Source organism: Ptychodera flava, chromosome 22, assembly GCF_041260155.1.
Source record: "Ptychodera flava strain L36383 chromosome 22, AS_Pfla_20210202, whole genome shotgun sequence".
In the NCBI taxonomy this organism is placed as follows: Eukaryota; Metazoa; Hemichordata; class Enteropneusta; family Ptychoderidae; genus Ptychodera; species Ptychodera flava.
Window position 1 is genome coordinate 17,351,674 of NC_091949.1, and position 26,570 is coordinate 17,378,243.

The window sequence follows — 26,570 nt, forward strand, 5'->3', positions numbered from 1 at the left end:
AAATTTTTAGCAAAATTTTGTCTTTCACATTCGAGGCGCATACTACCTTAACGTAATATCCAATTAGGGAAAAAACATTTCAATGGGGGGGGGGGGTAGTGGGGGATTTAAAGAAAAAATTGCCGGCGGCAGATGCAGCAGAGAAAAAATGACTTGACCCCGTAATGGCTTGAGGAAAATGTAGACTGACAATCGAAAAACATTTGCTGCCACAGTGAAGAAAAAATCGACCACACCCATTCCCCCTCCCCCTCAAGAAAACGTATGTTCTTCCCCCAGAAAGAACTGCGCGATCGTGACATTGTCAATTTCTGACTTAATACTCTACCTCAATTATAATAGTTAAATTCAATGTGGAAATAGTTCAACATTTGGCATGAATCACTGTATCGGAAAGTCTTGGTTTCAATCAACAGTAAGTTAGCAACTTTGCAAAAATTACTGTGTAAACAGAGTGAGACAGAAATTCTGAATAAAAGATGAACCGATCGCACTCACCTGGTGGAGAAACTCTTTATCTAATGCGCTGCCAAAGTTCTCGTGAACACCATCAGGCCATGTCGGATACACGGTATCGTTGTGGTTGGGTGCGGTGATGATGACTTGAGACACGCGCCAGAATGGTTGGAAGTGCCGATCAAAATAATTCTTCTCTTCCAAACAGCGGCTGCCGTCCGCAACCCACAAATCAATTGGATCAACTGTGACGATGATGAAGATGTTGCCAAGGGAACAAAGAGTGACGAATAACAAAGCGACAACGATGACTTTGATGGGATTATTTGAAACGAAAACTCCCCACCGCCTGAATATTTCCCCAAGGTATTTATGCATGACGAAGCCAGCGTTCTCAACGCAGTTGACGTCATCCTCTGTTAACATATCCCTCTTTTTGTCTTCAGCATCCTCCGGTTTCTTAACGACAGCATAGTAGAATATCAGGAGGCCGATGTACACGACCACGAAGCCACAGAATGCCATCAGCATGATGAACAGGGCGGCGTCCATACCTGCGATCTCCCATGGCTCTGGTTCTGGCGGACGCGACGGTGTTTCAGCGCAAGCGATGGAGCAATCTTGGCAGCTGCATGCATACGCGTCCTCCGTTGGCGCCTGGTTGCAGGGTACGATTGGCATATCCAGCGCCTCCAAGTTGTGCGGCAACTCGGTGCCATTTTCAACTAGAATGTAGTTGATGTCGAAGGGAGTAATTCCGTTTGATGTGCTTCCCATGTATTCCAGCCAATCCTCGGGTGTACATTCTTCGGCCGTTTTACCTCCGCACATGAGTCCGATCACAGGCGAGTTTGTGGACGGAAACAGCACTTCATTGCAGGAGTAGAACGCACCGTATGCAAATCTCTTCGAGAAATATTCGTCGACTTCGATTATTTGGGTGTAGTTTTCCTCGGGAACCTCATTTAGCACGGTGGCATTCACAAATAAACTTTGGTGCGGGCTGCACGTCGCGTTGCAGTAGAGCTCCATGAAATTTCTCAGGCAGGCAGGGCAGCGGGCAAACGCCTGTTGGGTGAAGGCCGTTGATTCTTGTAGTGTCTGGAGCTGATCAGAACTGCAGCAGGTTAGTGGATCATCGCCGATATCGAGCTCTGGACAAAGATCCGACAGGATGCTTTTTCCGAGGGGCTCCGTCAGAGGTTTCGGTGGTCCGTTGTGGTAACAGTTCACAGTTTTGCCAGTTAAGGGACTGTCACCGCACTGGCCGTACCACATACATCGCCCTTCCTCGTGTATGTGTGGGTATCCTGACACTCCAACCTGCAAAGAGTAAAAGAGGGACCACAGTTTACGCTTGCTTACCTCAGAATTCGGAGAGCCATTTTGACAAATCATCGGGTAATCCCTTGTGCAATATGTACGTACACACACTCCAGCACAAACTCAAACCACATCACACGTCAAATGCAGAGAACGGACCCTGTCAGCACGTATCTTAAATATCAAGGGTAGCCGGACCATTTAATTTCGGGGGGTGGGGGGTGGGGGTGGGCTAGAGGAAATGGTTACGGCAATGATTTCTGGCCCCTGGCAGTAATTTTCTTAAAATGCGGCTACACTGAACCAATCTTTTTGTCCAGTTGAGTCAAAGCATTTTTTCAGCAAAGACAAAATCATTTAAACACAGCCTTTGTAAAATATAGTGTTCTCATAAAGTGAGAGTAGCTGTAACTATTGTTTTTTTCAGTATTGAATTTTTTGTATCAACTACAATTTCTTCTTCTCTCCAGAGTTTATTGAAATGCCTAGTATTCAGTTTATGTACACAGCAAGTATACATGGGAAGTGCATTAATATTGTGTACAAACGGATCTCAGTCCGGACTGAAATTGAATTGTGCACAATAACAATGCAGTGTAAACGCGTAATGTTGTAATTCTTGGTATTGTATGTCAACATGTGGAGAGTAAAATAACAAATTGTAGTGACACTGAACAAAAATACTGTAAAACAGCAGCAAACGATAATATACGAGTTTTAAACAGAAGTTTTAAAAGGACAAAGTCGCTTTTTTACCTTTTTCCTGGAGTACAGTCAGCTTGTGTCCAGGTTTAAGAAAGTTTGTAAAGTTGTTTTGACTTCAACGAACTTTTATATGGTGTGTATTTAGTCTTCAAATATTTTCCCCCAGAATTTTGTAAAACGTTTTTGTGTTCAGAAAAGATTTGCCTTCATATTAAGTTCCACTTTATGGTGATTGGCAAGGATTTATGCATGTTATCGCTCTCATTGCCTTTAAAGTTTTCACCAGTGGTTTACAATGCCCAATGTTAGCCTTATTAGAGGGTGTTATGTGATACAGAGTAATACCTGCTGTTTATTCTTAACCTGTCAGGGTGTTGAAAAAGCATGACAGAAAACCGGATACAATTCTATGTGCAATGAAAAAAATTATTTACTGAGATTTGAGCTGAATCTGAAAATTTTGTTTTCGTCATTAGATATTTTATAAAATGACACAGAACATATATGTCATTGCCATTAAGAGTAATTTCTCAGGCAATAAAAAGCAGTTTAAGACATTAATGTTTAACACACACTCATGTATTAAACTGATATTTGATAAACATTAACAGCGTCTTAACTGGGGGGGGAGAGAGAGAGAGAGAGAGAGAGAGAGAGAGAGAGAGAGAGAGAGAGAGAGAGAGAGAGAGAGAGAGAGAGAGAGAGAGAGAGAGAGAGAGAGAGAGAGAGAGAGAGCTTCTATGGCTGCCTTACTAGTATTTCGTTATCTGTGAGTGTAAGATGGTTTAGACAGTTCTCACCCGACACCTGGGTTTTAACAAAACACCTTTTATAACGACGAGCCTGTGAAGCCTGCGTCAACCATTTCGAAAAAATGAACAATCAATTACGTTTTGGAGAGATCGGTCATTTGGTTTTGCTGTTTTGATTTCCGTAAAACAAAATGGCGGTTACGGTAGCTCGCCTGCATTCCAATGCAATAAAAGGCGTTTTCTCACTTTACCAGTCGCCTGATAATAAACTTTTACGACAGGTATCACATGAAATGTGGTGTTTATTTTGATGTGGGGTTTGATTGTATTCAAACCAAAATGAAGCCCCACAATTACAAACACAGACATCTTGTCAAACCATAAGGCGCATCGTAACAATAGGGACCCAGGCGTTTCCCAACCGGTATGTGGAAGGAATGTGACTTGTGTAATGGTAGAACTTACGTGTCCAATTTACACGTAATGGGACGCATTGACGCCCAAAATTGCATATTAATTTATGTTATAGCTGGTAAGCAACGATATCACGTCCGATGATATTATATGCGCCTCGGGGACAGACATTCGGCGTTTTCTGGTCTACCACTTGAGGGGGCTCATTTAAAGCTCTTTGGTAGGAACTTTTTCACATTCTTCCCCTCAGATTTTTAGTGGAAAACTCGAAATACATCTTAATTTGTATCGCTTATGAGAGGTAAAGGAGATATCGTCTCCAAAGGTACGTATGTATCGTAATACGCAGTGAATAACTTTCCCTTACCGCGTATTGTATCTAATTTTGGTATGTGAAAAAAAATACTGCATTTAAAAGAAAGAACATGTAATGTCCCCATAAATTTGAAAGAAAAGAAGCCTCTCCTTCAATTGAGCTCCAAAGGCACTTCGATATTAAGGCAGGTGAATTGATAAAGGAATGCAAAACGTGTTTCCTGTCACACCTTAGTTTGTGAAACAGGTGGTTTTTCATAGTATTGATACAGCATTTACAACAACCAAAGAATTCCCACACTGATCACCGCCACTCCCGAAGTCTTTTGTGATGTAGCTATGTGTGAAATGACCAGTGCATTGGAAGGAGATAGAGCTAACTGCGGTTTCTGATCGACCAATTAGAAAGGAGATAATATTACGCCAGGTGGATGTAGCCTTTTCTCCCACAAAACCTGCCTTCCAGATCTTTAGAACTTCGGTCTGTTACAACGGTTAATGGGGATTGTTATGACAGCTCAAGGGCAGCGGTCTCCGAAATCACTGGAGTGACATGATCGGTGTCTAAACCTCGAGATCACAAAAAGCGGAACTAAAACAAGGTGTCTGATATACTGGGCGAATGCACACCAATCAAGCCTCGAACCCACAAACCGGTAAGTGGTATCCGAATCAAACTCAATCTATGAGTGTACACTTGGTTTCCTCCTGTAAAAATAGTCCCTTAGTATCTCCGTGGTATCTCGTCATATTCGTGTAGGCCAATTATCAAATCGTGCCAACAGAGAGAAAAATATGTTCGCCGGCAGCCTTTTTTTCCAAAATAATGAAATTCGAAACGACAAGTATGACGTATCTTACGGCGGTGCAGTGTGGTATCGAGACACCCCTTGGCCCCACTCCCTGAAAGCATGACGTCATTTTTAATCAATATAAACGAATATTTGCCTACTTGTCTCTGCCTCGAGTATGGTGGCCCGTGATCTTCTTTCGTTAGCATAAGCAACAAATCGGTCTTCAAATTTTAATATTCTAATTTAGAATATGCAATGGGGTGTTGTAGCACAGACAGTAGTTTCTCCACTGTCTATGGTTGTAGTACCATTGACATTCTATTATTAGCGGATGAGTTAAAACTATTTTCAACAGGGAACTATCGTTTACCGGAAGTACAATATACATGGAAGCTTACGCATCGGTCACGTGTCCCTGCCCCGTTCTGTTAATCAAGTTTTACTCTACACTCCAGGAATGAAAATTGAGGTTTCTCACATCTGCCGAGATTTGTGAAATTGTGATTCAAGATGTCCGCCATTCGCTACTGATGACGTCACAGGGATACGTATAAATTTTCGTGTTTCCCCAGACACACTGAAAAGCTTCTTTTCCCTGTTGGTTTCAAATTGAGTCCATAAAAGTTCTAGACCGAAAAATATAGATGTTGTGACTCCCACTGAGTCTCCGAGTCTCTGGTGCACTTGCTTGTGTGTGCACGCATTGTAAGCTGCACCTTTGCCTGTCTGACGGTGCAAATTAAAGAATGTGGAGATTAGCATAGAGCTGAACTTTGCTCCGCATGGGGACAAAGGTTGCTTTTGCCAGGATACGCCATGGGCCGATCCCTCATATTCGCCCTGAGCAAATTTATTACTTGCCACTGAAATTATGTGCTCTGCTTAAATGATCGAGTGGTGTGTACGTTTCTCGGCACGATAATTCATCTCAAGTTTTTTATACATTTTATAACCCGATGCCTGCGTTGTTATACAGTTTATTTTTCACCTCCAAGAACAACACAAGTCTCACAGTCTTCGTCCTGGTCCGTTCTCGAGTGTTTTATTTATCGATGGCAAGATAAAAAATTGTAGGTTCAACTGAACATCGTTACTCATAAAGAATATTAAATTCGACGGTGAGATGGTCATTCCGACGAGGAAAACCTCGGTCATTGTAAACAGAATTTTTTGTAAACTTCCAACAGTAAACGAAATCTCGGAGGTACGTACGTGTTCTCATCAAGGTATTCAGTTCCACGTTGTTTGAGGTGAAGGGTTCTCTACTTTGTCGCCCGGCAGTGTACAGTGAACAACCTGACTGGCTTGAGCTCCCATATCTCACATGAAGATCATGTTTTTGACATAAGACTCTTTGTCAAACCGATAAATTAATAGGTTTTACATGATTCCCTTGGATGTGTGTGTTTAGAGGGGCATTCCTCAATCCTTGGTGCTCGTATTATTGATTATTGACACCGACTGTTTGTGTGATTTAAGTCCTTTGTTCTCCTTCGAAAGTTGTGCACACTTAGTCAATTTGCTCAGAGACAAAGATGAGATCTGTGCGTTTTCGAGAAATCTCCCTCCCCTCTCTGCCTGTCTGTCTGTCTGTCTGTCTGTCTGTCTGTCTGTCTGTCTGTCTCATATTTTGGTCTGTTCAACGAAGAAACTTTGATTTGCCTATTGACATCTGTACAAATCCGTTGGAAAACACCTTATGAGTACAATATTTTTTTTATTCTTGCACTCTAAGTACATCACCAAGTTGCAGTAAAAATGCTATAATAATTGCATAAGATCAGCAGAGCAAAATTAACTAGCCCAGTCAAGGGGGACACCATTTGTAATGAAAAATCTGCCACAACCCTTCAACCATCATGGTTTAGCCCAAACTCATTGTTCTGTGGACCATGTTTACGCGGGAGGGGGTGAACAGGTTGTTCACATTTCAAATCGAGGCGACGGGATTCATCACATTTTGCGATACATTTCTGACCGAAGTTTTGCAATGATGTTTTAAAAAACTTCTTCAACTGTCTTCCCGGGGGAAAAACTTCTGATTTCTACAAAAAATGTTCAAATTAACGCAGGGCATACATCTGCTGTTTACACCGATCTGAAATGTTCATTTGCATTTTTATCTATCGATTAATTTGCTATTGTCTTGTACTCTTCATAACTGATATTATACTTTCATATCGCCTACTGTGAGTTCATCTGCGGCCGATGACCTATGGCTTGCTAAAAAATAAACTAAACCTTAAAACAAAAACAATCATAACAGGAACCCAGCCTCCTTTGATGAAAATTGTTACTTTGATGAATAAACACTGTGACACTGTACAGTCACGACATTCGTAAAGCTTCGTAGCCCAGAAATAGGTAATACATTTGTCGTTAAAGTTCGGCAAATTTCGGTTCTTTATACTTTTAAAGGGAGCGGCGCGAAAACGATGCAAAGAAAATCCACGTCATATTAGAGGCGGTTTTGTAAATTCCAAAAATTCGGTTCAGATACTGGCAGTGTTTCAACCAAATTAATAGCACATCCCTGCCCTAAAAAGCGCTTTGCCCCCTCGGGGCAAAGATCGATCATGTTGGTTTTAGGTCCTTCATCTGAAAACCGCATAGAGATATCAAGTAATTAGGGACACCAACACGATCTTTATTTGTGATTAATTTACATGGATAGATTGTGATCCGCCAGGAGGTACAGGGGTTTGCGTGTTACAAACACTCGTTTGGTTTAGCTATCCTCTTGACATGAATTCCACAGACAGACTGACCGCAAGAATTATTTTTATCATTATTGACAAAGTCTGAAGAAAACCCGCAGCGACTCAACGGTCATCGATACGGTTTTACGTTTTTTTTCTCATTTTGTCATATCGTAGACGATCTTGCCGGTCTTGTTGACCGTTAAGTTTGTTATCACGGGGACAATGACAAAATTCTGATTTCAATTCACCATAAGGGATGGACCAGTACCTCTTACGGGGTGATCAGACGGACAAACCACTTTTTTCGCATGAAAAGATTTGACAATATGCCGTTATTATGCACAAACATCGCGTTGGCATTCCACTTTTTTCACCAGCCAGTAATGTGAACGGTCTTTCCCGCAATAGTAGCGAAGCTGCAGTTTGCCCATATCTTTGAACCCCTCTTCCTCATGATTGTCAATCCCTGAGTAGACCTCAGACTATGTGTATGGTTTTGTCATTTTTGTCTATGCAAATGTGAAGTAGAGCGTCCCCATCGACCTTTGAACTCGACTAAATCAGAAATGTTAGATGCATATCAGCGACATTGTTCCAGCCTTTGTCATTGTAACAAACCTGTCTCCGGTTGGGTTTGGCTCAAACTCACTCTGTAATTTTATAAGTTTTGGAATTCTCGTTGAAGGATTTGCGCCCAATCGATAAACTGAGCGAAAATTGATATTACTGAAAGTTTTACGATTTGCAAACGGCGTCACCATCCAGTGTATTCTCTACTCGCGGAACAGTTTGTCCCTGCGTGTACTACAGGACACAAGACCGAGTCACTATCTTTAATCTATCGCTAATTCCGCCGTGCCTAAGGAGTTTCAAACAAACAAACAAACAAACAAACAAACAAACAAACAAACAAACAAAGTGTTCAATACAAAAGCAGAGTGGAATATAGGGTTGGTGGAGAAATGATTTTACAATTGCATCTCCACAACGTTGTTAACTCGTCACGAATTAGTCCAAGAGTGAGTCCATATATACTGGAAGAGAAAACATTTACTTCTCTGATAAGATGTTCAATGAAAAAATGCAAGAATTCGATTTTACACTTTGATGTCCTCAGAACAGTACATTTTCATGGTATCGAGTACAGGATGACGTCACTGCTTTGAAATCCAAATGCGATATTTGATAAGAAATAATCAGTCGTTGGAATGGAGTTGTGTGCGATGCAATTATCCGTCGGACTGAATCACAGTACATCATAGTTTAAGACTTCAGTCTTGACTTGACTCCCAGCCAAATAGGACTAGTGTCGGCGCTGAGGCTTAATAGGCAGAACAGAACGTGACAGAAATTGCTTGTTTGCGGTGACCTCTGACCAACATAAGGGGTTTTGTGGAGAACTACGCAACAGTGGTTGCGATGTCACCAATCTTGATTGCTACATTCCAATATTAACCGCAAATTAGCTAATAACTAGGGATGTCCCCATTTCATACGACACACGGTTTCCTAATGATATATCACATCAAAATCAGTTAATCTATAATAATAGGTATACACAGGTGTTTATAAAGAGAAAAACCCCAAAAACATAAAAATATAACTGTATGTGAACATGTTTGTTTTCTTGATTAGTTGCGCATGCGTGATTTGCTTGATATTCCAAAATGCCGAGTCCGTGAGTTTGCCGCAATCAAAAATACAATATCCGAAACATTCATCTTCGCGAGCCAAAACTTCAATTCCGCTCCACGATGCTCGTCAAAAATCAATCTCCCTTACCTGACGCAAGAAGACCAGTGGCGCAGAACGGTAGAAATACTGAACAAATCAATTACACTGTTTGAATCAAAATGATCCACTTCTTGTTCTGCTTTGTCGCGTGTTGATTACTACATTGTTCCAAACACAAGGTCGCCCGTGGTTTTGTTCGTTTTTGGTTTAAATCAACATTTCCTTATGTAAGAAGATATTCTTGTTGTCAGTTTCATTTAAAAATATCTTTATATGTACATGGATCTGAACAATCGCGTCATAAACATGAACATGTTTCAAGTTTAAATCTGTACTATACATTACCAAGGATTCATGCCAATTTCAACAATTTCAAAGAAAGGATATAAGGATATATTCAGAACGATATATATATATATATATATATATATATATATATATATATATATATATATATATATATATATATATATGTATATATATATATATATATATATATATATATATATATATATATATATATATATATATATATATATATATATATATATATATATATATATATATATATATATATATATATATATATTAAGGTTGAATGCACCTCGGGGACATTTATTCGGACTCTCAGACATTTTAAAGCTCTTGGAGTGAGAAACATTTATACAGTCTTAGTTTTTTGAAATCGAAAACTATATTTTTCCGAGTAGAGTCGCCACAGAGGTGTCGGCCATTTTTGATGTCAAATGTCGGTTAAACGTTTGGTAATTTGTTTCTCTGGTACCAAACTTTGCACGGCCTCCCCTGATTTTTATTCTTGATTTGGTAAGAGAATTGAAAGTTTCATTGAGGAAGGCGCGTACTATCTTGAACTACCCATTATTACTGCTGGTATTTTGATGATATAATATTGTCATCGACAATTTTTCAGCTTTGAACCACTGTTTATGAATCTAGTGACATTTTGACACCTCGGTCTGTGAAAAGAGTATGCTGACGTAATGAAATTACAACGGGAAATCCACAGTCTTAAAAGTGAAGAAGGACAGGCTGGCCAATACATATTACAATAAAATATAAGAAAAATAGCTACTTTAAAACTCTCTATCTAGGTTGTCGGGTCACATGACCTTTAATTTACTCGGAAAAACTGCATCTTGTAATGTTTTCCGAGCACTCACCTCGCTTGGGGCATAAGAAATTAATAGGCACGATGCATTTATTTTCATGGATGAATTATTTTGTGTTATGACACAGTAGTGATTTATTTTGAAAGTGTTGACAGATTGGTACGGAGCACTGTGATAAATACTGGTTATTTTTGTCAAATTCATTTCACACAGCTAGCTATCTGAGATGTTACAAAACAAGAGTAAGCTTATGTAATTTTACACTACAAAGTGGAGGTGGATTTCCTTGATGTCAATGTCAATTATGACAGACACAAATTGGGAAAGCGTGTCCCACGTGTTACGAAGAATGTTTCTGAATCTTTCAGAGAGTCGTTTCAGTCGTAACGATCCCGTGATGATGTGTTTAAGAAAAAATTGTTGTTTACCATGATGTGAAGGTGTATAGTTTTTACGTAGTTTGCATATAACGTTGAGGGCGCTCATTTAACCTAAATATGAGCAAAAAACTTGCACTTTTTACAGTGTTGTCAAACCACTGTGATGTGCTCCCGAAAGCGCACACTTCCACGAGAACGCGTTTTGAAGAGGTTAAATTTAAGACCATCGACGCGCTCAAGGTCCAAAAATGTCAGTTTGTATCCTCGCGAGTCTTCGACTAATTATCATAACTTTCATATAAGCCAAGACGTCATTGATTTTGAGAATGTATACTTCAAAAATGACCTTGCCATTTACAGACAGAACTGTCAAAATAAACCTCGGAATTTTATTATGAGAACTTCCCATGGAGCTCCACCTAAAATATCCCTGTGGGGGAAATACGATAGCTGTGCTTAGATGCATTACACGTACTTTATTTAATCTTTAAAAGTTAAAAAAACCACTGTCGTGTTTTTGTCTCTATTCTGTGAGATAACTTCGTTATAACCACTGAGTCTGTTGCTTCACTGAATTCCCTGTCCTTTTGTCGATCTTCTAATGTCCACACCAACTTCAGAGGATTTTGTTGAAATCTTGCACAATGAGTTAGGTCATGCGCTAATTTTGCACACTCTAGTCACAATGTGTGTAATCAGAAATTCCATTGTTCTTTCTAGGAGTCTTTCATAATACATCAGGACAAAAACTGTCATAAAATGTTTAAAAACGTAATGTTGGCGATTCACAGTTTACTTTTTATGGTTATTGGCGTTGTGATGCCCCGTGGTATGCGTTTCTTTTTGGGGAAAATATTAACTCAATTTGGCTTTGCAACGCGCACGGTCCGATGTGACCGCCCATTGTTGCTATTCAATATATTGAACAGATTACAATGGCGCAACCAATAGATAGGCAAAGTGTAGTGCGTTTTTCGCTCACAGCGTGCAGACATTTTAAATTTTAAAAGCGTTAAACACAGACATCCGAAGGAAACGACAAAATAAATGTACGGAATTGCAATGGACTTGCAAGGACCCGTCGCAGTGAAGGGCTAAGGACGGTGACGGAGAAATGTATTCAGCGGATAAAACACAAACGACAAACTTACCTGTATATTTACCAGCCAACAGAAGACGACAAACAGCAAAAGTCTTGCCATCGTCGTCAGCTCCTGTAAGCCCTCTCTCTCTCTCAATGTCAAACAGACCTGTATTTTAGACCATGGACGGCAGCCAGAAAGTTGACGAAAACCGGCCAGCGGACAGATACGTGAGGTTGATGTCGAAAACCGCCGTTGGTTAGGGGAGTGTACCACGCCGGGCAAAGGGTAAACCCATCAAGAAATGAAGATGCGGCACGTCATGTCACCTGATGTCAAAGATTCGGTATCTTATCTGTCGGTTACTTTAATCATTAATGAACTCGATAGGCCGATTCATTAGTGGACCGTTATATATACAATGCTGAGGTAATCATTAAGCGGGAAATGCGACCCCATCCCACCGACACAATCTGGTACCGTTTCTCCAGTGAAAAGGATGTTGTTATTTCGTGGGCATTTTATGTTGCGCTTTTGTGGTAAAAAAATGTTTCGCATAATTCACTAAACTCGGGAGAAATTATTTCAGTAAATGATCAATTTGTCAACTCCATGAATGATATCACGCTCCAACATTGTGTGTGAGATTTTGCAAGGATTGGCTTGGCAGCTTTATCATATATTGTTCTTATTTCTATGGTGACGGATAACACAGATCGAGTATATACGCTGCGGTCACCAAGATAGTTAAATCAACGTCTGGCTGTATTGTATTTCCACTAAAACACGGGAAATAGAGGAATCTTTTTCGGTGACGACATTTAATTTGTACTAGTTGTGTTATGAGGGTGTGCAGACAGTGCAGTTTGAACTGGCATGCTGATATTGGAGTTCAAATCCCTCGAACAGAGCTCATAAATGGTTTATGATGAGTTTTCCTTTAAAAACTAGGACACAGCTCAGTATAACCTATGTAATTATGAGACGAGGATCTGAGTGGCAGGGATTTGCTCAACAGAAACGAAATGTGAATTTCATGAGGTATTTACACAAACCCTTGGACGCCTCCATTTTTGTGTGTTTCTTCTAGAGTGAGAATTGCCAATTTTGCCCATATGAGTCATATTCAGTGCACTACCATATCAAATGTTGGTAGAATAAACCAAGGACGACGAAATGTCATCGCGACCACAGAAATATTCAACTATTTTCATGTCGAGCACCATGTAGTTGAGTTATTTCATCTCACAATTTTTCAGTGAAACTGCTTGTGTCAAGTGATAATGAATATTTTTTTTATTAAACCGATTTGGATCTGAAAGGTTCAGTTTAGTTATTGAATGATCAATCTTAAGGTAGAACGTGCCTCGGGGACAGATATTCGGACTCTCAAACTTTTACAATTCTTTTCTAATATACCACTTGTGGGGGCTCATTTTAAAGCACTTGGCGTAAGAAAGCTTTTCACCGGCTTAGTTTTTCGAGATTCGACAATTTTTTTCTCCATAGAGTTAACACAGGGATGGCGGCCATTTTGAATGTCAAATACCGGTAAATCATGGGTTAAAATGGCACGGTGAACCCCGATTTTTATTCTTGATTTTGAAAGAGAACAGTTGAAAGATTTCTTAATGAAAATTAGAGCAAAAGTTTAAATCTTTCACTTTCGAGGCGCATACTACCTTAAAGCAGATTTCGCATAAATTACGCCGTGACGTAGACCACTAGAGGTAAGCTTACTCCCCAATGATGTATTCAAGATTCTGAAGTTATTAAGTGAAGACACTGATTGACACCGTTTTCACTTATCAAGCTTTCGTAGAAAAACTACATCAAGGTGCAACCCTCAAATTTTCATGCAGAAAGCGGTCAGTATGCGATTTCTTAGCAGATGGGCAATATTCGGCATCAGCTGGTGGAGGACAGAAGGGCGGGACATTTTTCATCATAAGGGGCTGGGAAATTCATTCATTTGATCAACGGGGAACTTCAAAAAAGCTGAAGTGGTGAGTAGCTTTAGGGAGTATGATTTGGTTGTTTTAGAAGACTGTCAGTGGGAAGGGGAGTGTGCAGCAAAACGATGACGGTGGGAATGTTTGGAGTAAGGAGAGGTTAGTTTTTATTGGGAGACTTCTCCTAGGGAAGTCGGCAGAGGGAAAATGGGCGGGAGAGAATTTTTTCAACTTATACCTTATACAAGAGGGCAGCAACGAGCAGCGATTGTTTCCCCCTCTGAATTTTATTTTATTCAAAGACCCTAGGGTCTACGGTTCGTTAGATAAGCGTACTTAGATGTAAAAAAACACACCTGACCTCAATTTTTAAAAATCAGCTGGACGGCTGTGCCTGCTGAGATTTAAACCCAGCGAAGTCTTTGCAGTATGAAATCACACCTAGTCACAATGACTGTGTGTTTAAGACTGTCGTGCGAATTGGATATAAATAATGTTGACTGTCTTGTCAGGTGTCATCTTCGCTGATGACACTGATGAACCCTCGAAAATGCCATCGTTGCACCTTCGTACGATATCTAATATATGTGATCGATAAGAACGAGCTATTTTCATTCGTAGAATCGAGATTGAGGAATGGTCTGCTCATTGCTGAAGTACAACCAAAAGGTGGGGGTGAAGGAAAATGGTACATTATCGCTCTTTGACGTTGATAACATAATGCATACGGACTAGCGTACTTGTTTGGTACAAAATAAAAACACAAAAAAGCGTCCTTGAAGGGTATCAGGGTGATTATTCCCAGACATTTCTCATCCACCATTTTACATAGCGTTCGGGATAGGAGTCGAGTAAGTGTCTAGTGAATGTCTCGTGGCAACCTGTCTCCAGAACCTTTGATATTCATATGACACTGACATGCCGAAATAAATTTGTTGATCGACATAGTTCAGGAAATGCAATAGCTCTATTCCAACATAAATTTTACATCATTTTCGCGGGGAAGTATGATCGTACAAATCGTAATGAAATTTGAAATTCTTGTCGAGGAAACTTCAGGGACTCTTTGAACTCCTTGACTCCTTTCGGTTTCCGAAGTTTGCTGATCTATATCGAGGGAAATACTTCGCGGAGCCTCCACAGAAGAAACGAGGATGCCGAGTTCAAGTGTGATGCGACACAATCGCCAATAGCCTTTGGTGTCGATGTAGATTTACTGGAATAAAGTGGCCCAGGCAACCAAGAAAATACTCTTCTAAAAAGTCACTGGAGACAAAAAGCGTTGCAAATTGTAAATAATTACATTCAGGTAGTTCTCCCCTTCATACATTATTACATCAAATAATTACATTCAGGTAGTTCTCCCCTTCAAATTGAAAGACTTGAACTTTTGCTGAAACTTTTCAACAAAAAATTTAAATCATTCCCTAAAAATCAGGGGTCACCGTGCGAAATGTTGTACTAAAAAAACAAATTAGCCAATATTTACCGATTCTTGAAATTCAAAATTGCTGTCATCTCAGGGTTCACTCCATTGGGGAAAGTAAATTTTCTGTCTTCTCAAAGCCAGGACGGTGAATTTTTTCTTACTCCAAGAACTTAAAAAGAGCGCCTACAAGTGCTAGTCAAAAGAAGCATTGTAGAAGTTTGAGTGTCCTAATAGCTGACCCCGAGGCACATCCCACCTTAAGAATCTTTCAAAAATAAGTAAATCTGCTTATTGATTCTTGAAATTTTCAGATTACACAGTTATGTCTACTTCAGGAATAACTACAATCCGTGGACGATTCTTCAGCAAATTCAATTACATATAATCAAATAAACCCATCAGTATCAAGTTGTTTACTCGGGAGTTCAGACCAAGCAACTTGAACAACATGAGACACGCAATCACCGACTTGACGAAATGAGTCATCTCAAACGTCATAACGTACCACTTGAACTGAAATGGCTCAATGAGTCCTGGCCGCCCATAACAGGTGCGCCATCATGATACTGACGTGTTTCATTGTTGCTAATCCGACATTCTATTTTTTATTACTACCCATCGCAAAAAATAGAATTTCTTTCGCTGTCTTAGGAAAGTTTTAACTGTTCCTTTCATGATAAAGAAGGAAATTCAATGTCAGCCTGCAAACTTACGGATCTGAAGTTACTCCGATTTTACAGAAATTTGAAATTCAAAATGGCCGTCATTCTCCTGTTAACAGTATTGCATGTAAAGACATGTTTTTTTTGATCTTCACAAAAACAAGATCGTTTGAACTGAATTGATCTACGGGTTTCACGGGTTCTACGATGTACTCTAGCAAATAATTATAGGGTTTTTGAGTTTCCGAAATGCTTTTGCTCAAACTGAGGTGCACTAATGCCGCAGACATGAATTTTAGGCAGTACTGAACATTACAACATCGAAATATTCGCGTGTTGCGACCGCCAGGCCTTTCGTGAACATCTAAAAACTGACTCTACATTTCAAAGATAAGAATATCATCAATGACCTGTCACCCGTGAAATGATGGAAATATCGACAAGACAGTATCATAAGATGTAAAATTTACGTTCCTGGATATACACACCGGCGCATGAGCACATTTTCAGTATTTTCCAATGAGGTATATTTCATTAAATCTATTACGTCCAATTTTCACCACTATGACTTCACGGGTCTTGAGACTGGAGGCTCTGTGACCCGCCCTGACGGAAATTTGTGAGGGCAGTTGTTGACAAAGGAGGTCGGGCAAAGGTCGAGAATTGTCGTGCAGTGGTCAAAGTGTTCTACTTTAAATTATTTACGTAAGGAAAATAAATTTGGCAGACAGGCAAGTACTATGGACTGTGATCTTTGATTTGGGTATCGACGATCTGACACCACTCGGGATCTGCGGTCTAAAGAATGGCTGTGGAGCCCATCGCGTCCCGTGATTTATCTTTTCAACATCTTTACGTGACCACTAATTTTGGTCACAAATTAAAGGCTGAAAACAAAGAAGTATCTGTAGCAATTGTGCAATCACCTGTCCGATAATCAGACATGACGTCACGTGACTACGCATTGTTCCTCGCGGAACCCTGCCGCGGCCAAGACCATCGCACAAGAAAATCATCTCCGCGCCGGCCCGTATCTCAACTTGTACTTTGTTCCTGTAGTTCTGTAACAAAAAAGGAAAGAACCAACACAGATAAAGACGGGGCCATCTCTACACCTGATTTTAATCAGATATGCTCTGCAGTACTTACTTGTTCTAGTTTGTTATTCTCGTTCGCTGTTTTCGAAACGTTTACTACAAGATTGAAGCAAACATAAATTTTATCGTATATTAAATTAAGGTTATAAAAGTAAAATCGGCTAGATGGCGATTTATTCCTCCATATCATTTTACCGCTTCTGCTGACTTTTGCCCAGACACGGGCTGTGCATGTGTCCTACCCCTTGTTGAAATGAAGATTCATTGATATAATTAAAGTCCCTACTAATATTAGACAGGCAAGGTGATTTTGTTTCCTTGCCTTTTTTATTTCAATAAACACTGGAATGACTCCTTAAAAATCAATCATGAGTTTGAAGATTCTGAGGTATGATATGATATATACGGTGAGTTTCGGCTACAAGCTTGCTGAGTTATATGAAGAAATACTGTTTTTCGATCGGCAGTTGGCTCATTCCTCTACACATTTCTGACAGATGCCAATAATTAGTGTCATTCGTTTAAATATGCCAGTTTTTCCTCCTCTGGGTCTTTAGACACCGTTGCAGTTTCGCAATAAAGGTTCATTCGACAAACCGGTAATGTCATTCGCTAAACTCTAAATTTACTGCAACTGCCGCGGAGTCAGCGAAAGTTAAGGTAAAATATTTGTAAATTTCATCTTAGATGATTATTTGTAAATTTCATCTAAGATGAAATTTACAAATAGTTGGTTGCATTGGCCCTCCACTTTGAACTCATCAGAATCCTACCAATCGCAAATAAATCAAGAAGACGCCGGCATTGCGAGGCACAGAATCAACAACTCGAGCAGTAAATAAAGCTGTTCGTGCAAAAAAGAAAGAAAACAAATATTAAACAAAACAAAACAAACAAAAACTACTCATCGATTGTTTGGTGTGAAGTCAATCTTTCCGGACAGTATCAGCAGGCTAGGAAGGGGAGACATGGAGTATGATTCAGTTTTCGAGAGTTTGTCGATGGGTAGGAAAGGTAAAATGAGATGGCAGAGAGCGGCGGGAACTGTTGTAGAGGACTTTTTTGCGAGGGGAGGGGAAGCGGAGAGATTCCTGGCGAAGAGTACATATGGAGAATGAAAACCTATCGGCGAGGGGGGGGGGGGTAGTTTTTCAAATCGTAGCGGGAGTGCAATTACGAATAGCTATTATTCCCCCTTAAAATTTTTTTATTCTTGTTCAAAATTACACTAGGATAGCAAATTTACATGCAAAGAACACTTTAGTTGCAATATTTCAAAATAAGCTGACCCTGCAACACTTTGTAAATGTTCAGGTCTTCAACATTGAGCTGGTCACAGAGAGACACATCAATGCACACCATGCTTGTGCAAATTTAGAACTACTCGAAAGTTGTCGATTCTCCATGGCAAATAGGCGCTGGTGAATCAGATCTAAATCGTGCAATTTGTGGTCTGACAAATCTTAAAGTGTTGATCTAGTCGTCCAACTCTATTTATAGTCGCACATCATGATATGGTGCGCGAGTCAGTGGGTACACTGCAATTGCCATCTCTAAGCGGGGTCGAAGGTCGCCTTTGCTGGCCTCAAAGTTTAAAGCTTCGTGTTGAGGCAAAATATGGTGAATGATTCTCAAATGATATAGAATTCAAAAGAAGTATTTTAACAGACAGCGTGTTTCTCCCTTGAAACAAAACAGCTAGGCAGAGGCACAGAACGAGCGGTGTTTCCTCATCCTCGTTCGCGTCGATCTGAACAGCCGCGTCCACCCTGTACGAGCTCGCATGACACCCCAATCCCTGAATGAAACAGCGTGTTACAGTTTGTCAGACTTATTATTATCATATTTGTGCGTGTCAGAATTATCACCACAATTTCAAACTAGGAGGTGGAAGTTGGATGTATTACTCAAACAAACAAAAAAATAACAAAAACTGCAAGAAAAATGAAAATAACCCGCGTCACGTCATCACTTTAAGACGTCCAGGATGGGAAGCAAACATGGAATTTGCTGCGTACCATTGCGCAGCCGCAGCTTCTTCTGTAAACACAGTAAACTTGTAAATGACAATACCTGAAAATTCTGGTGCTCGGCGAGGATATTATGTAGCGCCACCGAGAGGCAAAAAACATTGTTTACATTGTCTTTACGTGGTCACAGGTCACGCTTATTCTGCCAGGCACCGACCTTTGTTACGTGTTCCTCACTGCAGAGTGGATGCCCGGGAATTGGTATTACCAAAAAAGGTCTCATTGGGCGCTCTTCTTGACTTTTTAATGACTTTAATGATGAGATTTTGGGCTGAAATGTTTCTAACGACCGGCACTCGACTTTCCAAAAGCATGTGTATTTGTTCTCATTGCTCTGTGATGTTAACTAGGTTTTATTTGTACTTTGATTATAGTCTTTGTCCCTCGAGTTTATTTACTTGTATACATTTACATTGTTTTCCCACCTGTATGTGGATGCCGTTTGGAGCTGTTGATGGGTAAATAAATAAATAATTTATTACTGATGACACCAATATGCAAATAAATCAGTTGTCAATGAAAGTTCTTCACATGGACAATCACAAAAGGTCCTAAATAATTAAACATTCGGCGGGATTTCGCTTCTTACGGCGTTTGAAACATCATTTCCGTGTGTCCAAATATCCTTCAATGTTCCGCTACTGACGCAAAATTGCAAAGATTTCTTGCTCGGCAACGCGCCACTAAAGGCTTGAGTCGCGCGATCTAACCCGCACCAGTCGTAATCGATTGCAATGACCTGTGTAATTTCTCCGACTAGTTCCAGACAGCAGACGACGCGGGGATTGTTTTTAGAAACGCGAGTCACTTTTGCCAAGTAAACACTGGCCATCCAACCTTTGTATGCACAGCATAGTGTTGCCGTTGTATTCCGTAACTCTGGAACTACCCTCTGCGCTAATAAGATACCCAGGGACTTACAATGGCTTGTATTTCTCCGCAAGCAAATGCACCACACTATCAGTTCTCACGGTTCACGGTGACCTTCCTCTCTGACTGTGTTTGGCTGTACTGGTAGTCTTCTAAATACTCAAATATTAACATTTTTATAAAAATTTCGAGTTGTCATGCACATGTTTTAGGGGCATGCTATTAAATTATCTTGATGAACGAGCTGTAGGTGACGCGATATGCCAAGCGAGTATTTATAATGCACGATAAACTTGACTGATATTACAAAATACTAAAACAAATGGTTTAAATCATTTCTTTGAAACTTGCAAAGTTGCATATCGTCTTGTTTCAAAACTGTCCATATTATCAAATGGGCCACGTTTCTTTACATTTTCGAACTTTTTTGTTGCGTCGGTCTAACACTACTTCCAACACAAACATTCACGTAAACATTTACAAGTATACATCACATTTGACCTTTTCAATTGAAAAGAGAGGGAGTCAGTAAGTGGCGCGATTCGTAAAGCTGTCTCGGTGTCGAAGTCTATTTTTGGGTCGAGTCTGATCATTTGGGAGAACCCCATTTCAGCAGTGTAGGCACCATAAGCTGAGTACTGTTGCCATGGTAATACCATGCGAGGCATCCCTGCTGAGAGAGATAGACATGACTAGAAGATGTTGACTGAACCTTTGTGCAACTACATTCATTTATATTCATTTCCTTGTAATGGCAGGGAAAACATATCTGACCGTCGTACAGCAAAAAACCCCCAAATGTATGGGCTCCTTTGTCCGCATGCCATGATTGGTTGAGGAGGAAAATGAAAGAAACTTTTCGCAGAAATTCAAGCCAATCGCAAAACCTTTTGAAATGTGTGTTTTCAAGTATAAAATGTCACATGACATAAATATAGATTGTCTTTTGCCGTGAAAAAAGGAACTACATGTTGTCCACACGGCCTCAAAACAGAATCAATATTTTGAAAACTGTAGTCGTCCACATTTGAACGTACTTTGGCCAGGGAACCTGTTGGGGTTTATGAACTATGCTGGATTTATTTTGTACCATTTTAAAAACAATGTGAGACTACAGATATTTCAAAATCATTGCCAAAACTTTGTCTGCAATAGTCAGAGTCTCTCTCTCTCTCTCTCTCTCTCTCTCTCTCTCTCTCTCTCTCTCTCTCTCTCTCTCTCTCTCTCGCTCGCTCGCCAGTCGACGAACGAATAGGTAACTTAACTTTTGTAAACACCATCGTATCGACCTTTGAATTTTGTCAGCAATAGGAGTAGTGACATTTGTATCAATGCATTTTACCATACAAAGCAGAAGCTCAAGCACATGATAGTGTGTTTTAGTCAACGAATATCATTTAGATAGTTCCAATCATTTTACCTGAAGATACAGGGTTGGTGCAGGTCATCAGAGAGAGAGAGAGAGAGAGAGAGAGAGAGAGAGAGAGAGAGAGAGAGAGAGAGAGAGAGAGAGAGAGAGAGAGAGAGGAGAGAGAGAGGGAGAGGGAGAGGGAGAGGGAGGGAGGGAGGGAGGGAGGGAGGGAGGGAGGGAGGGAGGGATATGAATGCATTGTCGTTAGCCTTAGGAGGGAATGTCCCGATCTATCTGAAAATCCTCTTTCATGTATTAGGCTGATTGTGACTATGTGAGCGTTTTAGTGAGAAATGTAAATTCAGCAAGTGATCATAGGACAAAAAAAAGACAAGATTAAAGAGAATGCTATTCTGTACGATAACAAAATAAGTTATCCTTGCGCAGCTTAGAGTACACGAGGACTTATAGACCGAAAGTTTCACTTTTTCCGTTCACAGTACGTGATTTTAGGACTGGCAAGATGTATCAGTCTTTCGATGTCGTGATAAAATATTATTATATTTAGTCATCAGCTCAATGCAACATTTAACACATAGAGTGTTTAATCAGGAGATAAATAATTATGTATAGAATTGACTATTAGCTATGATTACATTTTTACGCCTAAACAGTAATCATAAGTATAATTTTCGTTAATGAATATACGGCTAGTTTTCAATCGGTTCGAACCCACAACATACGGCATCAGTCGCCTAGCGGAGAGGCCCCAGAGAGAACACTTTGTCGTTCTTCACGTGTTTGGTGGAAATTATACATTATCACTCTTAAAGTTTTCAATGCTCATTTTTTCAAACATATTGACCTACGTTCTGCGCATGCATAAGTAATATTAAAACTCTGGTGCACCATCAAGCTGTGATGTATTCCTCCAAGACTTTGTTCATCATACATGCAGGTTAGCTCAATTAGAGGTCATCGACCTCTCATTTACATCTAAATTGACGAAATGCCAGACCACCGACATTATTAATAAAAACACTTTAGGTTAATTATCAGTGCATTAACATTCAAAAGAGACACTATCCACACAGACACTGATATTGTGTTTTACCCGCATGTTTCCACGAATGACGTAATCGACGTAACTAAGTGTGTGTTTCAAGACTTTGTCTTCATCACTTCATCTCAACTATAAATGTTCTGCGGGTTTCGCGTTCACCCTACCATCTACGCGACAGCCTACCAAAATATATATTGCTTCAATTTCGCGATCATTTCACCATCAACGCGACGGTCGGCTGACTCTCCACGAGTCACGGTCGGCCACAATCTGAACGGGATTACTAGCGGTAAACTGAGTCAATATGACTTGATTAAAGCGTGAGATTCAATTTCAGGAGGGTACCTTTCCGCCGTGCCCCTTAAAGAGGTTACTCCCAAAAAAGACAAGAAATCATAACGACAATTAAAGGGTTATTTCTGGAGCAAAATATTATCGAGCTTTGTACTTGGCCTTTTGTTAGCTCGGCCTGACAATGCTTTGCGATTTTTCACTAATTTTCGACATTTGAAACAATAAACTGTACCTCATTAATACCCTTTGCCAAGAATAGATGAATCTCTGGAAATTCATGGTAAAAAAACTAGCCCAAGTATTTCTCAACTTTGGCTTTACAATCCAGTCAGAATTGGATGCAAAAGTAGATCGAAAACAGCTTTCGTCACACATCAAGGATAATTGTATCTTTGCAGACTTAATTCAGCTTCCTACAGTTTTCAGTTTAACAGGGGATTCGCAATAGAAGCCACAGTCTGGGGAATTGGAGACAAATAAACCTGAAAGCTCTTGACCAGACTATGGTACAGGCCAAGATAGAAACTCAGATCAGAAAATCCATATCGATATCGCAGATAAAGAAACTGACAAATAAGTCATGGGTCAATTACATAAGGGACCGTTCAGTTTTTACGGCCTGGGGGGCTGGCAAAATCTTGTCGCCGGTGTTCAAAAAAATACAGACCCTCCTGCATTTTTCATGAAAAAAAGATGACCCCCCCCCTTGTCAGACGAAAAAAATTGATGACCCCCCCTCCGCTGCAAAATAACCAAAACCCATATGTCAAATTTACCCGCACGGTTTGGATTTGAACTCCGGTACGCGGCGCACTTTATTCGTGTAGCAGAGATGCCAGTGCACAAACTTCTCAGCCACATCCATTGAAACGTCTGTTAATTAGGACGACTGTAAGGCAATTTTTAACTTCATTTCCATAGACAACTTATGTCCATGGACATTGTATAAAGTAAACTTTATTGGAGTGGTTCGCCAAAGGCAGCCCTCCGGTTAAGAGGATCATGGGCCATTACGTAGTCAACTTTATTCTAGTGGGCCACCAAAGGTGGCCCGCCGGTAAAGAGGGTCGATCATGGCTATTGCATAAAGTAGACTTTACTGGACAGGGCTGCTGAAGGCGTGCGGCCATTAAGATTGCCGTGGGGAATTACATAAAGTCAATTTATTGTAGTGGGCCGCCGCAGGCGGCCCGCCGGTAAGGAGGGTTGATCATGGCCATCGCATGAAGTAAACCTAATTGGAGTGGGCCGCCAAAGGCGTCTGCCCGTTAAGAGGGTCATGGGTAATACATAAAGTATATTTATTGTAGTGGGTCATGGCCATGGCATAAGTGAACTTTATTGTTGGTATTATGTTTTTGAAAATGTGGTGCCCCCCCTTTCCTACCAGTGAAAAAGCGATGACCCCCCCCCCCTTCGCGGATTCCAAAATTACGATGACCCCCACCCCCTGGATTTTGCCGGCCATCCCCGGCCGTAAAAACTGAACGGTCCCTAAAGAACAGAGAATTACTCGTATCTAATTAACCTCTATATAGAGGAGGGAATTTCCTGAAAACCCACAGTTAGCTAAGAAATTGGTAAATATAGCCCCAAATTATGATATTGTTGATTTTGTATCACCACTGGAGACCTACTGGTAAGGCTACAACGAAAAAGGTTAGATGAGGTAGTTGCTCCCGAATCTACGATGAATTATGTGTTGAAAAGAACCCACAACTGCGTCTTTGGTGGACATCTGGGATTTTCTAAAACGTTTGGAGTTCTGAGACCAATATATTTATGGGAACGAATGCCCCAATATATATTTATGTCAAAACTGGTACACACTGTCATACACGAAAAGGGGCAGTGCCCACACTTCCCATGCGAAGTTGCTACCGATTCCCCTTTCGGGACCATGGAATGGTATAGGAATGGAGGGCATTAACACCGAACTTATGATGGTCGCAAATACATTTTAGTTATTGCAATATTAAGAACTCTCAAGAGTTAAAATAGGAAATGCAATCTATCTATACAAACCGTTGATCAAACTCGGAGTAAATAAGAATTTTGCCAATAAGTGGACAGGTCCGTGTAATATTTCTGAAATTAAAAAGATGGTCCTGTTAATAACAAATCACGCCTTTTAAATAGCAATAAGAGTTATCTTAAGGTGATCAAAGTAAATAGCGTGAACTTGAGAGAGCTTAACTGCGACCATCTGAGTTTGATTAATCGACTTCTGATGAGTCTGATAATGAATTAAGAATCCCATTTCAATCACCTGGAGCTAACGAAATTAGGAATTCTCCCAATAATGGTGTCAACTAAACCCATGATCAGGGCGTACATTCTAGCTGTGACGATGATGTTGAACACTCAATACACGGAGACATATTAGCTTGTAGTAATGATGACGATGACGCCTCGCTATCAGAGGGCTTGGAAAGTGAAATATTGTTTATGAAGTTAAGAAAATTTTGAAGGGTCGATACAGAAAATTCGTGGGAAGATGAATATGATTTAAATAGCACCGCAGGAGAGTGTTTGCAAAAACGCCCTGTTAATACAGGCAAGGCACTGTAGGCTTCTTTATATATATTTTAATAGGTTATGCGACGACTAAATTCGAGTTCGTAATCACCCGTTAGTTCGAGATGTATGATCGATGTGTGTGTGCGAGGATCGGCTCAAGTGTGAATAAATGCTGTGAATGGCATGACTAAATTCGTCTACCAATCTTACTTGGCTGAATCTATAAAAAGGGAAAACTCATTTCGTGTAGAACTACACATTTCAGTTTATTGAGAACAAGTCCTTCCACGCACACAAAAGGACAGACAGATATCATATAAATATAATTGAAAATATTGAAGAACATTACACCCCCCTCCTCCCCAGAGGAGTCGTGAGGTCGAAAGGACGGGAAATTCAGCCGTTAATATCAGAAACAGTCATTTGAGAAATCGGCCTGCTACCGTTACGGAGATGACTCACACCTCCATAACTTTCATCGCTTAATCCGGTACAAAGGTTGGTATATTTTATGCAAGCCGTCAATACATTTTGCGTAAGCCGACTTTGTGAATTCGGACAGTTATATGTTAATCAGAAACGGTGACAAACAACACAAAGTTGAAAGTAGATGGTAAATTAACTTCCAAGTATCAGCTAATCTATATACAATCTGGAAGTTTAAGGGTAGATATTTCTAATAATATCTGTTTTTGATAGTGGTTAATAAATTTACAAGAGTTTTTCGAAAGTGTAACTTAATGAATGCTATCATTTATTAAGATATGTAAATTATTGCCCGCTAATAGTTATAATATGTAAATTATTGCCCGCTAATTATTTCTAGCGTTGTTTGTATGGTTTAAGTTTCACCTTGAGTTATGAAAATGGGTTAGATCGAATATGCAATAACAATTAAGCTATGCGGGTATAAAGTAAGCTGGTAGTTTTGGTATAGCAGCCTTTTATCATCAGCTGGCTCTTTTGTAAGCCTCGTTGTTGATATGAAGCTCCTACAAATAAGAATAAAACGATGTTAACGTTGAAGACCGAGAGTCTCTACTCTGTTCATATATCCCGACGACCTCTCGGATGGCAATTCCCAAATGGCAGACAGAAGTGAACTGTATTACTATATTAGTGAATTTTTTGCTACTCAAGTTGTAGAATGATATGAAATTTTAAAATTCGGAAAAAAATGAGAGCTTCGGAAAACAGAAATCAACAATAGATATGAAGACAAAGTAAAGGAAATAATGCGAACGATGGAGAGGTGAACTTTTCAATAATAAAGGATGTAACTTTTCTATATAGAGTTTGTAAGGGTACTGATAAGTAAATATGATAATATTTCACAACGACATCGAAAGACTGATATATCTTGTCAGTCCTAAAATCACGTACTCTGAACGAAAAAAGCGCAACTTCCGAACGATAACTCATCGAGTACTCTAAGCTGCGCAAGGATAATTTTAATGTACAGAATAACAATCTCTTTAATCTTTTTTTCACCATGCATGATCGCTCGCGGAACGC

General features: G+C 40.0%; 2 protein-coding genes across 4 annotated transcripts in view; one reads left to right on the top strand and one right to left on the bottom strand.

Moving 5' to 3' along the window:
- Positions 1-12,111, bottom strand: part of LOC139122828 (NPC intracellular cholesterol transporter 1-like) — a 32,522-nt gene extending 20,411 nt beyond the window's left edge. For all 3 annotated transcript variants that reach the window (XM_070688627.1, XM_070688626.1, XM_070688625.1), the window contains exons 1-2: positions 11,857-12,111; positions 499-1,779 (exon numbers count right to left, since the gene is read on the bottom strand). In XM_070688627.1, coding sequence (XP_070544728.1) covers positions 499-1,779; positions 11,857-11,907 — 1,332 coding nt within the window. In that variant the 5' untranslated portion in view covers positions 11,908-12,111. The remainder of the gene's footprint in view (positions 1-498; positions 1,780-11,856) is intronic.
- LOC139122829 (low-density lipoprotein receptor-related protein 4-like) overlaps positions 4,515-26,570 on the top strand; it is a 58,452-nt gene continuing 36,396 nt past the window's right edge. Inside the window, exon 1 of the mRNA XM_070688628.1 lies at positions 4,515-4,621. Coding sequence (XP_070544729.1) covers positions 4,588-4,621 — 34 coding nt within the window. The 5' untranslated portion in view covers positions 4,515-4,587. The remainder of the gene's footprint in view (positions 4,622-26,570) is intronic.